The sequence below is a fragment of the Pavona decussata genome, unplaced genomic scaffold (genome assembly GCF_977016875.1).
Source record: "Pavona decussata unplaced genomic scaffold, jaPavDecu1.1 SCAFFOLD_232, whole genome shotgun sequence".
NCBI lineage: Eukaryota > Metazoa > Cnidaria > Anthozoa > Scleractinia > Agariciidae > Pavona > Pavona decussata.
Window position 1 is genome coordinate 1,135,256 of NW_028145637.1, and position 12,388 is coordinate 1,147,643.

The window sequence follows — 12,388 nt, forward strand, 5'->3', positions numbered from 1 at the left end:
ATACCTGAGCGCGTGTGTATTAGAGTGTTCTTCGTTTAGGTCTTGAGCTCGATGCATGTACACGATGTTTTCAGTTGGGATTGATAACGGAGGCTTAGGAAAGCACTGTTTGACATGTCACACTTTAATGAAGACATTTACATCACAGAACTGAGTCACAACTGACTTGATGTTTGACCTTGGCAGGGGAAGATACTGAAATGATGGTACTTACGATTGCTCCATTCGTCTAGCGGTTTCGTGTAACACGAAACAAAATTTGATCCAAAAACCAAGAAAAGGCAAAACCACGGAGCTGGATTCGCCATGATGCGACGAAAGAACTGCTGAGAATCGCTGTAATGTAACGTACGTAATTCCTTTTCAAGTCAATGAACTCTCCTATTCCATGGGGATGATCTCTAGTGGGAAGCAAAACTCTAGGGACATCTGTTTATATAATATTGTTCCACTGACAGCTGTCAAAATATCTTGTCACAGATCTGTTTACATGACGGGAATTTCACAAAAAAAACGGTGAATAGATATTCTTTATACCACAATTCCTAGCAACAGCAAATTTACATTGATACAGAGGACATTTTATTTTCCTTTATTTTTTAAGTTTACTTTTCAAGTAAATAGCGACGAGCGATCACAGGACCACTTGCCAGCGACATCACTCCATTGACAAAACAGACAAAACGACTAGCGATAAAATAGAGCAACCAGAAATTGTCGATTGTGGGGCCCAAACGTTACATTTAACTGACACAGACTGAAATCTAATAGTACGAAATTAAATTTCATGTACAAGATCTATCTCAGGAATCTTTGCAACTGATTGTTTTCTCTTGTCTGTTTGATAAGCATAATTGTACAAATTTTGTCAATATTTGGTCGAATACAAAAGTAGGTTAGGTTCGAATAGACGGGTAACGTGACTGCTATACTACTTTGCCCTCCCCTGGTGGCAAATGTTGGTCAAGTGTTAGAGTACATTTTTTTGTTGTTTGTTTGTTTGGTTTTGTTGTTGTTGTTGTTTTGTTTTGTTTTTGTCGGGGAAAAACTAGTAGAAGGACCAGAGCCAGACCCGCAGCGATTTTTTTTATGGAAAGGGAAATCAAATAGGATACATTTCCTTTCGATTTGCATTTGGCGCTGCGATGCGATGTATCTTTTTGATTCACACTTTCACTTCCCACTTTCAAACTACGGGCAATTGAACATTTACATATTACATATTAGAAGAGGGGTCACAACCAATAGTTTCACAGACATCACGTAGCTTCTTACAACCTCTAATTTCGTACATCACTTAACTCTACTGTTTCAGGTCTGGGATGCATTGTTTCTGCTGTTCCTTCATTGTTTCGCTATTGTTTTGTCAACCAAATCTGTGAAATATTGTAAGAGTTGCGGGGTGGCCTAGCCCAACGAAAGCAGGCAAGGCTGAGCTATTGACTGGAATTTTTTCGGACCCATTTTTTGGATAGTTAATACTTACAGAAGCGTGGATGCCTAATGTTCTTTGACTGAGGGGGTGGGGACAAGACATTTAAAAAAAAAGAAGAAGAATATTTACTTTCCAAGCAAGAATACTAAGATGTAATTATAGTTTGCACGGGACAAAAATAAACACGGAAATATGGAAGATCATTTCAACTGAAGGAAACTTGGTGTTTTAACTCATTCTCAAAGTAGTGTCAGCAACTGAGAAAAGGGCTTTCACAGTTCTGTAAAATTTGTGGGTTTTCGAATTCAGAATACTAATTCCAAGCTCGGGCTACTTCGAAAACTGCGTTGACGCCGTTTGTTACGAGGCTGGTGTGACGTGGATCTTACCCTTGAGAGGCGCGGCTTAACAACTGTACACAATCCTTACCTAAGTAACACTTCAAATTTAATAAGTTTGAATACATAAACGCTAAGTTACACAATAAAAGGGAACGTAAAAACAAACTATTTCTTCTAAACCTAATTGATTACCTATAAACTAAATTACTTTTGCAATCTCACGTTAATTACTAAGCTATTATGATTCAAAATGTTCACTGCTGCACAACGTTCAGTTTCTTCTTCGTCCAACCAATCCACAAACAAACCAAAGCAGTCTACTAACCAACTTTCAGCGTTCCGCCAAACAACGACTCTTTCTCTCTTGCCACGTGCTTTTCAGTCTTTGTTAAATTTCTCTTTACTTCGCCCTCGACTTCTATAGAGTGTTTTCACATGACGTCACGGCGGCCATGTTGGTCCCAAAACAAAGAAATGGCGGCCATGTTGGTGTCCCAAACAAAACCTCTAAGAATTGAACGCCATTTTTATGCAAATACTTTCTTTTGTTTCAGTAAACCAATATGGGCGGTAGTCACGTGAATGAAAACGCTCTATTCTTCTGTTTCAATAACTGTTTTTTTTTTTTTTACCAATCGCGTCCACCCTTTTCGCCGTCGACTCTCGGCGATGAATTCAACTTTCTTCTTCTTCTCTTTTCTCTTTCTTACAACTGTTCCAACAACCAACAACCTAACCACTATTTATATACCCTTATACAATTAAGACATTGAGTAATTTACAGAGAAGATTCTAGAATAACGCTAACTAAAAAAAATTTACATTATAAACGCTGATTACACAACAAGATATGAGAAACACAGTAATGGATATAATAATAGTTAGTTAGACTACATTGAAATTTACAATACTACACACCAATTTCGAAAACAATAACTACTAATATACTAGTGACATTTTTTGACTGATAAAAATATCTACAGTAACGTAAATTAAGACTGCAAATAATTAACAATATTCCTGACGAATTCACACGCAAAAGGATCACAGAAAAGAACGAAAACGTGAACAATAAGAATTATTGTGATAGCTGGGTAAACAGCAGAAAGTCAGTATTCTTCTGTGAGACAAAGCTTCGACTCCTTGAGTGGATGCGGTTTTTCTCTGCCCCTTCTTCCAAAATACATGGACATTAACCACGCTGCTTGAAGTAAAACTAGAGAATAACGCGTGTTAATATCAGCTAGCTCGCCTTTCTCGCACTTTTTCTTGTTGATGGTTTCAATGGTTAACAGATTTTCTTTTCTTGTTTTTTTTTTTTTTTTTTTGAGGGGGGGGGGGGGGGTTACAGATTTTCATAAACTGTTTCTGCTATTTTGTTTCGGAGACCGTGAAGCTGCTTCAAGTAGGAATTCTTTGCTTTATTAGTTTCACTGAACAGGCCACGGTTGTCCCGGATTTAAAAACTGTTGTGTGGCGATACCTAAAGATGGTTGACAGCCGCTCGAACCGACATTACAAACTTGTCTAGCTTTTCTTGTAAAGATTGTCGTTTTTTTCCCCCACTGAAAGGAATATCAAGACCTTCATCGTATTTGCTCCTGTGCTATCCTACTGCAAGCTGGATGGGCGGTTAGAAGTGCTATGTGATAGCAGCCAAATAGGTCTTGGTGCGGCCTAGACGAAAATGGACAACCAATTGCCTATACAAGTAGAGCGTTAACGGAAACTGAGTGTCGTTACGCACAGATAGAGAAGGAGATGTTGCTCATCGGTTCCTCCAAGTTTAATGACTAAACTTTTGGTAGAAAGGCAATTTTCTTTAGTGAACCTAAGCCTTTGGAGTCAATTGTCAAGAAGGTGTTGCATCGTGCCCCCAAGAAGTTACAAGGCATAGTCGAAGACTGGGAAGGGGAACAGGATTGTTATTGGTAGACAACTTTTCTACAACGTTCTTTCCAACTCGCAACCAAGAGAATGAGAATTAGAGACGATTAGCATAACTCCAGCAGATTTATTGTGACTCCAAGATGGACAATTCTGTTCAAGGGTTAACGTCCGTAATTCAGAAGGGCTGGAAAGAGAATGAGTGTGACCTACCCACCCATTCTCATATCGAAGAGAAGATCCGGCGACTTAACATCTTTGCAAAGCAAGTCGGTCTTAACATCAGCAGCAAGAAGACTGAAGTTATGGCACTGAAGACCACCAACAGAGAAGCCCAGTCCAGGTTGAGAATAAAGATCTCCTGTCTACGGACAGGTTCACCTATCTTGGCAGCACCATTAACAGTGAGGGGGGAGTAGACCTGGACATCTAGAGCCGTCTCAACAAGCCCTGAAACTTTCTTCATTTGATGAGCAAGGTATTGCGCTTCTCCACCTACAGCACTCACACCAAGCTGAAACTCTTCCACAGCTGTGTCCTCATAACTCTCTGACAGGGTTCGGAAAGTTGGCGATTGACCGAGATGAGAAAGATTTAACAAAACTATCCACATTACATACAAAACGCCTCGGTTGATTTCTGCCACAGTAACGGTAAAGCTGAAAGAGCGGTGAAAGAAAAGCCAAGAAAATCCTCAGAAAGTGCAGAGTAGGTGGATCAGATACGTTTTTTGCCTTATTCGATCATCCTAATACGCCACCTGCTGGTATCCAAGTCAGTCCTGCTCAGCGTCTCTTCTACAGAAGAACTCGGAGTCTCTTACCCATAAATGGCAGCTAATTTGCTTGCACCGTAGGGAGTTTCAGAAAAGGCGCTGTGTCGCTTGAACAGCGCAAACAGAAACAAGAGTCGTATCACAATCGGAGGTTCTCTCGATCTTGATCGTTTGAGGAGAGGAGATACCGTAACAATGAGGTAAACAGGCGAGAGTGACAGAAAGGATTTGTGTGAAGGTGAGTGAAAGAGAGATCGTACAAAGTAGAGACGCCGCGTGTTGTTGTTCGCCTAAATCGTATTCACTTACGAGAGACAAATGACCCGTCACCACCATCAGCAGATGCTGAAGTAACCAAGCACTTTGTTCCGCAATCGGACCAGTTGCAATCTTCGGTGTCTAAAAAGGTAACTACACCCGCTCTTAGTCAAGAAGATACATCATCAAACTACTGACTACTATCAACCGACTACTATGAAAGGTTTTTCCAGCTGCAGCACAGTCTCACCAAGCAATTGAGATCTGAGCGTCTACGAAGACCATCAAAGCACTTAAAGGACTTTGTTTCACCTAAGTCATAAGCTTCTCTGAAGACAATTAACGCATTATCATAGAGCTCTAGTATTTATTTGCCAATGTGCGATATACTCAATTTCATGTTGTTTTGCAAGAGAAAAGCTTTTATTTTTTTCTTTCCATTATTAAAGGAAAGTTGTTACAATAAGACGCTGCGTAATTAGCACACGAGAACTAGTGTCTGATCCAGTTCCTGTTATTTCTACTCGGTTAAATTTTCGTTTACCGCTTGTTAGTTTGTCAGTTCTCTCTCGTGTTATTACAAAATGTACATTGCATTACATTACGTTACGTTACTTTACCTTATCTTACATTAGATAACATGACCCCACCTTACTTCAACTTACTTTACATTGCAGTGCGTTGCATTGCACTGCATTGCAGTAAAAAAATGTTACATTGCAACGTTTATAAGTGCAAAACGGAAAGCAAGCTCCGTAGACTCAGTTTCAGTGATTGTGGATGTGGCAACAGGTTTGGGGAAATTATCAAACACGCTAACCGCCGACCGGTTAGCACAGTTGGTAGAGTGCCGGACGGCCGTGCGGGGGGTCGCGGGTTCAAATCCCGGCTGGACCACCTCTCAGGGTCTTTAAATAACTGAGGAGAAAGTGCTGCCTTTGCTCTGACAGCTGCAAATGGTTAGACTTTCTAGTCTTCTCGGATAAGGATGATAAACCGTAGGCCCCGTCTCACAAACCTTGTTTGTAAATAACTCTGTGGGACGTTCAAGAACCCACTCACTGTTCGCAAAGAGTAGGGGACGTAGTTCCCGGTGTTGTGGTCTGGTCTTTGTATGTATATTATCATGGTTGGGTGGGAAAATGCTCGGAGACATTAGCTGCATAAAGCTACTCCACAATCCGAGGGTAAATAAAGATTGATGATGATGATGATGGTGATGATGCTAAAAGGTAGCGGACTGTGAACTATATTTCATACAGCTGATTAACTTTTAAAGCTGTGGATCTGTAGTAACTGTAATTTGGAAACCATAAGACTGAAATTTACTTTTTTATTGGATAAAAATACCCTAAACATTTGTACATCGTATTTGCATGGACGTATACTTTCTGAGAACGATATCTTTAAAATATATAGTTAGATTATTTACATTTTATGTACAATGTAAAACCTATGAAAATATACCAAACTGATATTGTCTAAGTAAAAAACCACTATTGGAACACTAAAAATTGGCACAGCTTATAGCTGAACGTTAAATAAAAAATAAAAGATTGTCCATTTCTATCGAGGACAAGGCTAAAGGCACACGTGGAGTCTACAGTCAATAAATAAATCAAGAAATAAAGCGTTTGCGTAAGAAGTTGGAACAGGTTTTGTTTTGTAAAACATGCACAACATGTGATGTTGGAAAACGCTTTTTCGAGGCTGCACTTAGAATGAGATATGAGCCTAGAATTAGGTTAAATTTTCTATCACCGTTATCTTCTCCCACACACACGCCCTCATTTCCAAATGTGACGCGAAGGTGAGAATACTTGAGCGGAAAACTGAAAGAGGCGCTTTATACAAACACCAGCAAAGAGCGAAACTGGTGAGGTTTCAAAATCTCATCCGAAGATTTCTAACCTTTGAAATATCCTACTGATCTGCTACCTTTACATTTGAGTCTCCAAACTGCGAACTCTTCATTTCTCGCACTTGTGCTTAAAGAAATTGCAGCCGTTTTTATTTTTAAATTCTTTTGTTGTCATCTATTTGATTTTGATATGATAAGCCAAAAGTCGAACTCCTCAGACTACCTGCAGCTTATACAACACAAGATCGGGATATTTCGTAAATAAACCTTTTCAGGTGTCTGGTATACAGCGATTTCAATTAACGTTGTCGGGTATTAAAGCCTCAGGCTTATCCGACAACACAGCAAGGTATAGTATAGGTAGCTTTAAACCTTCACAATTCGGTTGAAATTTCGTGACGATCGTAAAATTACAACTGAATTGTGAAGGTTTAAAGCTACCTATAGTACCTCTCTGTGTTGACGGGTAAGCTTGAGGCTTTAATATCAGACAACGTTAATTGAAATAGCTGTATAGGGCAACAATACCCAAGACTGAAAGATTTCCCGAGTAATAAACAGTTGGCCGAGAAGCGAAGCTTCGAGAGCAACTGTGAAATTTCGAGGACAATCCGGCTTTGGGCCGAGGGTATTATCATCCGACGAACCCGTAAGTCGGAAACGGGTTTACATATTTTATAACCCTTTGATTAATTTTTCAAACGCGCGCGTTTTAAAGTGAAAAGGACAAAACAGCCAGTGATAGCTACGGGGGCACTGTAGCCTAATAAATAGAAGCTTACAACTTTACTAGATTCATTAAACTGTGATTGGATTACAACAACTAAGATCTAAAGCTGAGACGTTATTTCCATGTTTCTCTCGTGGAAAAAAAATCAGGCGACTGTTATATAACATGGGACGACTGTTATTGCCTGATAAACCGCGTTCGAATTTGTACCACGGAATGCGCGGAAATTAATCGGTGGGTTATAATTTAAGTAACACCAGCGAAATAAGCAGATCTTCTCGTATGGTATGGTCAAATTTAAGCATCGTGTCGAAGTCTCTCTGACTCCGGCATATTCTCCAAGGACACCAGCCCGAGTTCGTTCATTACATGCCAGTTAACTTTTGCATAACCCATATTTGTTAAACATCTCATGACTTCTCTGATTGTTGCTTGATTTGTGTTCGCCTGGTACCACTTTAAAAGAGCAACTCGGCAGCATTCTTTTCCGCGGCCCTGTTCTTCGACTTGAATAGCATCAATTACAGGTTCTGGCACCTTCGGGTTGAGATCTCTGGCCAGTGTCTTCCATAAGCTACCCTGTTGCAATTTCTCAGCAACCACACGACGAACATCATTGCTGATCAGAGGTTGGTTGATCATCTCTTGAGCTAAGGAAAAAACAAATTTACATTAGAAAACGGCTAAAATCAATTTTCAACTTCGCGATTGGTGTCAAGTTTCCAACGTATGGCTATCTTAAACAACCCGAGTGTCTGGCTTTCTAAAAGTCAGAAAACGGCCACATCGTCGTAATCTGTTAGGAATTTTCAATAGTTCTGTCCCAGAGTATTAGCTTTGACTTAGAAGAATGTAGATCTGACTTTAAAGTAAGAACCATCAGGAACCATTCCCGAGCAGGTTCTAATTTTTTAATAAAAGTCTACAATGATGTTTAACTCTGTAGTGAGGTGACCTTTTCCATTATTGTGTAAAATAAAAAGGAAAGATTGTTTTTAATTTTAGTAGCCTCATGGTCCTGTCTTATACATTCTCAATAAATCAGTTAAACAGTTGTAAGTCTGGCCCGCCAAGGTTAGCTCTCGCTACCTGCGGGCCAGTCTCTCTTTTTTGCTAAATTTTTGAAACTTGAAACTAAACTTGAAACTTATCACTTATTAGCTGCTGGACAGTGTTTTCCAAGAACAATGTTTGACTGCTGAGATTTAAGGAGAAAGAAGGAATCTGAACATGGTTTGTGATTTATGACGTTTTAGTAGAGCCACCGGTAGAATGAAGGTTTTCAATAATCAAAAAAAACAAGGAGAGTCCCATAAACCTGCTGTTGTCAAATATACACGTACCTTCAATAAGACGATCTTTTATGTGCTCCAGACCTGGACCACCTTCTTGTAGCTTATCAACGATATTATCAAAGCACTTTTGCTGGTCTTGTGGTGACAGTTTTGAAAGGGCCATTAAAAACTTCTTCTTCACGTCTGCTTCAGGACATTTCGAAGCTAAATCCAAGTGATTGTTGTAAACATCGCCTTTACCAATCTCTTGTAAGACCCCACTGCATGCTGCCAAGATGCCATATGGACCCGTTAAAGGAGCGTCGTGAAGTGTCTCGTCGTCAAAAGGCAACCCGAAGAATTCTACAGGTGTTTTCTGCGAATGGATCATAATTAATAGTTTTTTATTATTATTTATGTGAGAACGGCCACCGCCCTCGTAATGTATTTTCTTTCCTACCTTTCTCACATCCCCATCAAAAAAGTTTCGTCCAATCGAGCGGATTGATCGAGTCAGATGCAGTGCCGCGGCGCCCATGGGCTACGATCCAAAGGCACTGATATAATAGAAGCCTTGAAGCTCCTCTTCCGCCCTTTTTTTGGCATCAGCAGGGTATCATGGGGACGAAAGTCACAATCGGTTTCAGGTAACTACTTCTAGTCGTCAAATTCAAGTGTCACACATTCGAATCACTTATTGCCATAGCTACAGGATTCAACAATCTTCTTTCTCTCTGATCACTTTCTAGAATCACACTGATTTGCTTATCACTTGTCAGTCATAACACCCTTTCCTAAAGGCCCGTTTAAACGGTTTCAACATTTGACCAACATAAGTTCAACAAAAGTTGGACGAATGTTGGGAAAATGTCGGATAAATGTTGAATGGAATGTTCAAACGGCTTGAACAATCAACATTTTAGAGGGCAAAGGAAATGTTGAGTCGATGATGAATGAAAGTTCAGTCGATGTGCAGTTTGAGTCGATGATGAATGAATTAAATTTGATTCACCACGCTTTCAACAAGCTTTCAACATCTTTTACACTTTGAAAAATTTTGAACGACCCGTTGTAACGCCCTCGACATTTGGTTCAACAAAGTGTTGAACGCATGTTGAAGCAAACCTTGAAACCGTTTAAAAGGGCCTTAAGCCCACTCCAAATAAGCGTCAACTTCCCAGAAAAAAGGTTCAGTGTTGAAATTTGTTTGTTTGTTTTGAAGAGAATAAAGACAAGCGGTCACCTAGACTCGACGATTATCACTGAATTGCTCAGTGACTCGAATTAATACTCGGTCAAATTGGATACAAGTCTACAACATCCTTACTATCTCTAAATATTTTCCACCATTGTTAAGATTTCGAGGTAGTGTCTACTGTAGGAAGAACATTGTACATTACCAAAAAAGGATTTACATGTACCCTCTATTTAGCACTATGAAACGGAATGACGGACGAAACATCATCACCAAATTTCAATAAGTTTCATTAAAACTTCACTTAATTATCAGGAATTTTCCACAGAGAAAAAAGTTATACTTCTTCAAGTTGGGTGTTAAGGTATCAGTGTCAGACATCTTCAATATAAAGAATATACATCGCGGTGTACCACTGTTCGCTAACGATTTTCATATTCGCTAGTCATTGTATGTTAGGGACATAAGTAGTACTTTGATTGTCAAAGAGTAAAGCCACTAAAAACAACTCTGTTATTATAAATTATTGCAATTGATAACAACACTTACACCAGGGTCATTAAATGTAGGAGGTAGTGTCAAATCCAGTATGCAAAGCATATTGTCTTCATCTCGTTCTTGTTTTTTGCAGAACCAAACTGTCAACTCTTCACCAGCCACCAGCTGAACATTGAGATTCTTCCAACAATAGTCCTCCTGAAAGCTGAAAACATGAACAAGATCGCTGTAAAGGGCAAAGATATTCATTAATATACGAGTTTTCCCAACAGGAGTCGAATCTATAACCTTCCCATTACTAGTACGGATGTTATATCATTTATTCAGCTGGCTTAAAACATAACACCACAATTAGCTCAGGCCAAGCGATCTAATATTTCCATTCAAAAATGTGATGGAAAAACGTGTCTCCTATAAACTACACTTTAAGATGGTTCCCCAAATATGACCCACACCAAATGTTCTCGTCAATTAATAAATGTTCAGGAGAAACGTCTCCTACAAAGAAGAGGAATACCGTCTCAGAAGGGTTGTTCAAACTAATCTTTGTGTTGTAATTTCTGTCAAGAATTTCAGCTCAATTTTTGCTGCGCGCTTTAACACTAAGAACTATAATTGCTACCCTTTTGGTTCAGAGTCTATTTTTGTGACCAAACACAACATATGTTGAATTCAAAATTAATTCGTTAGGACTGTTCCTTGAACACTCCAAACACAAGTAAAACAAGGTATACCTTCGCTTGCAACATCTAAAAAACCGGATTTGATCAACAGTTGATTTCAACAGGGTTTCAGGAAAATGGTCATGGCCTATTCTGGAACGGATGGATGCCAACAAGAATGGTTTCTAAAAAAGGTAAATATCAACAAGTTTACATGAATTTCCTCACCTGATATGAAATCCTTGCAAGCGTTCCGCTCTTACAGGCCTAACGATACCGTCTGAAAGGAACACGTAAGCTTTGTCGTTGAGACACATTGGGTCGTCTGAGCTTCCGTCGTCTAACATGATATTACCATCCTCTTTCTCATTCGCTCGTACCTTATCTCTCTTTGAGGTTGGAGAGCAATACAGCCTCAGCTTTATCGTACAATCAAGACGAGTGTCTTTTGGACCATAAGCTGCGAAAAATGCGGCTTTTCTTACACTTTCTGTGTTGGAACCACCAACTAATTCAGCAATGGGTCTCGCACACCACTCGACCCAACTCCAAAACCTGCAAACAAAAACGTGCATTGTTAAACTCACAATGTTATGTAGCAAAACATAAAACACCACGAAGCAAAACAATTTGCAACTAGGCTACAGCAAATGCACCATTCAAAACCAAAACGTCACAGCTTCAATAAAAGCAAATAAAATTCAGATCAGAGATGAACATAAAAATGAAGCAAAACACTTAATTAGCTTGAGGATTTTCAAGACGAAAAGGTACTCAAAAACTATTTTCTTCAGAAATTATTTTGTTTGCTTGTTTCCAGTCACTTTTCTCTTTCGTTATGGGTGGGCGGTTGAAAGAAAAACAAACAACAAATTGACTTTTAAAAAAGACAACTGTTTCGCGTTGACTAAAGCAGTAAAGCAAAGAATTTAGTTTGACGTACCCTGAAAAGTGCCTAACACTGAATTTGATGACAGCGCCATCAAAACTTGGGGTTGTCTCGAGTTCTTCTGTTATCTCAGTCCACTCCTGTTTGTAAGCTGCAGCACTTGATGAGTCTTTGAACCAGACCCGAACACGGACCAATGACAGGTCAGGAATGTCTAATCTCTGCTGCTCTCTCAATGACAACGGAAGATGAATACTAACAGGTTCCATGAAATCGTGCTTCTTGGGACACGTTATTCTGAGTATGGGACCAGGCAACATTTGCTTGCCTTTGAAGGCTTTTTGGGGAAACTCCTGTACCTAAAGTATACCGTAATAAATGTATAAATAATCAAGCTTATTAATCAATTAATTAATTAATTAATTAATTAGTTATATACCTAATTATAGTCGAAATGTTAGATCTTCCCATATTTCAGATAAAAACATGTTTTCTCTTTTGCATATTTTTTCGAACCATATAATTAGGGGTATCGATTGGTCTTTGCAAGCATCCGCGTGCATGCGAATGTTAGTATGCATTC

General features: G+C 39.3%; 2 protein-coding genes across 2 annotated transcripts in view; both read right to left on the bottom strand.

The window, feature by feature from the left end:
- LOC146458656 (uncharacterized) overlaps positions 1-389 on the bottom strand; it is a 34,633-nt gene extending 34,244 nt beyond the window's left edge. Inside the window, exon 1 of the mRNA XM_085090510.1 lies at positions 215-389. Coding sequence (XP_084946636.1) covers positions 215-308 — 94 coding nt within the window. The 5' untranslated portion in view covers positions 309-389. The remainder of the gene's footprint in view (positions 1-214) is intronic.
- Positions 390-6,015: 5,626 nt separating this feature from the next.
- LOC146458658 (uncharacterized) overlaps positions 6,016-12,388 on the bottom strand; it is a 199,860-nt gene continuing 193,487 nt past the window's right edge. Inside the window, exons 33-37 of the mRNA XM_085090500.1 lie at positions 11,860-12,164; positions 11,145-11,471; positions 10,300-10,480; positions 8,631-8,937; positions 6,016-7,937 (exon numbers count right to left, since the gene is read on the bottom strand). Coding sequence (XP_084946626.1) covers positions 7,585-7,937; positions 8,631-8,937; positions 10,300-10,480; positions 11,145-11,471; positions 11,860-12,164 — 1,473 coding nt within the window. The 3' untranslated portion in view covers positions 6,016-7,584. The remainder of the gene's footprint in view (positions 7,938-8,630; positions 8,938-10,299; positions 10,481-11,144; positions 11,472-11,859; positions 12,165-12,388) is intronic.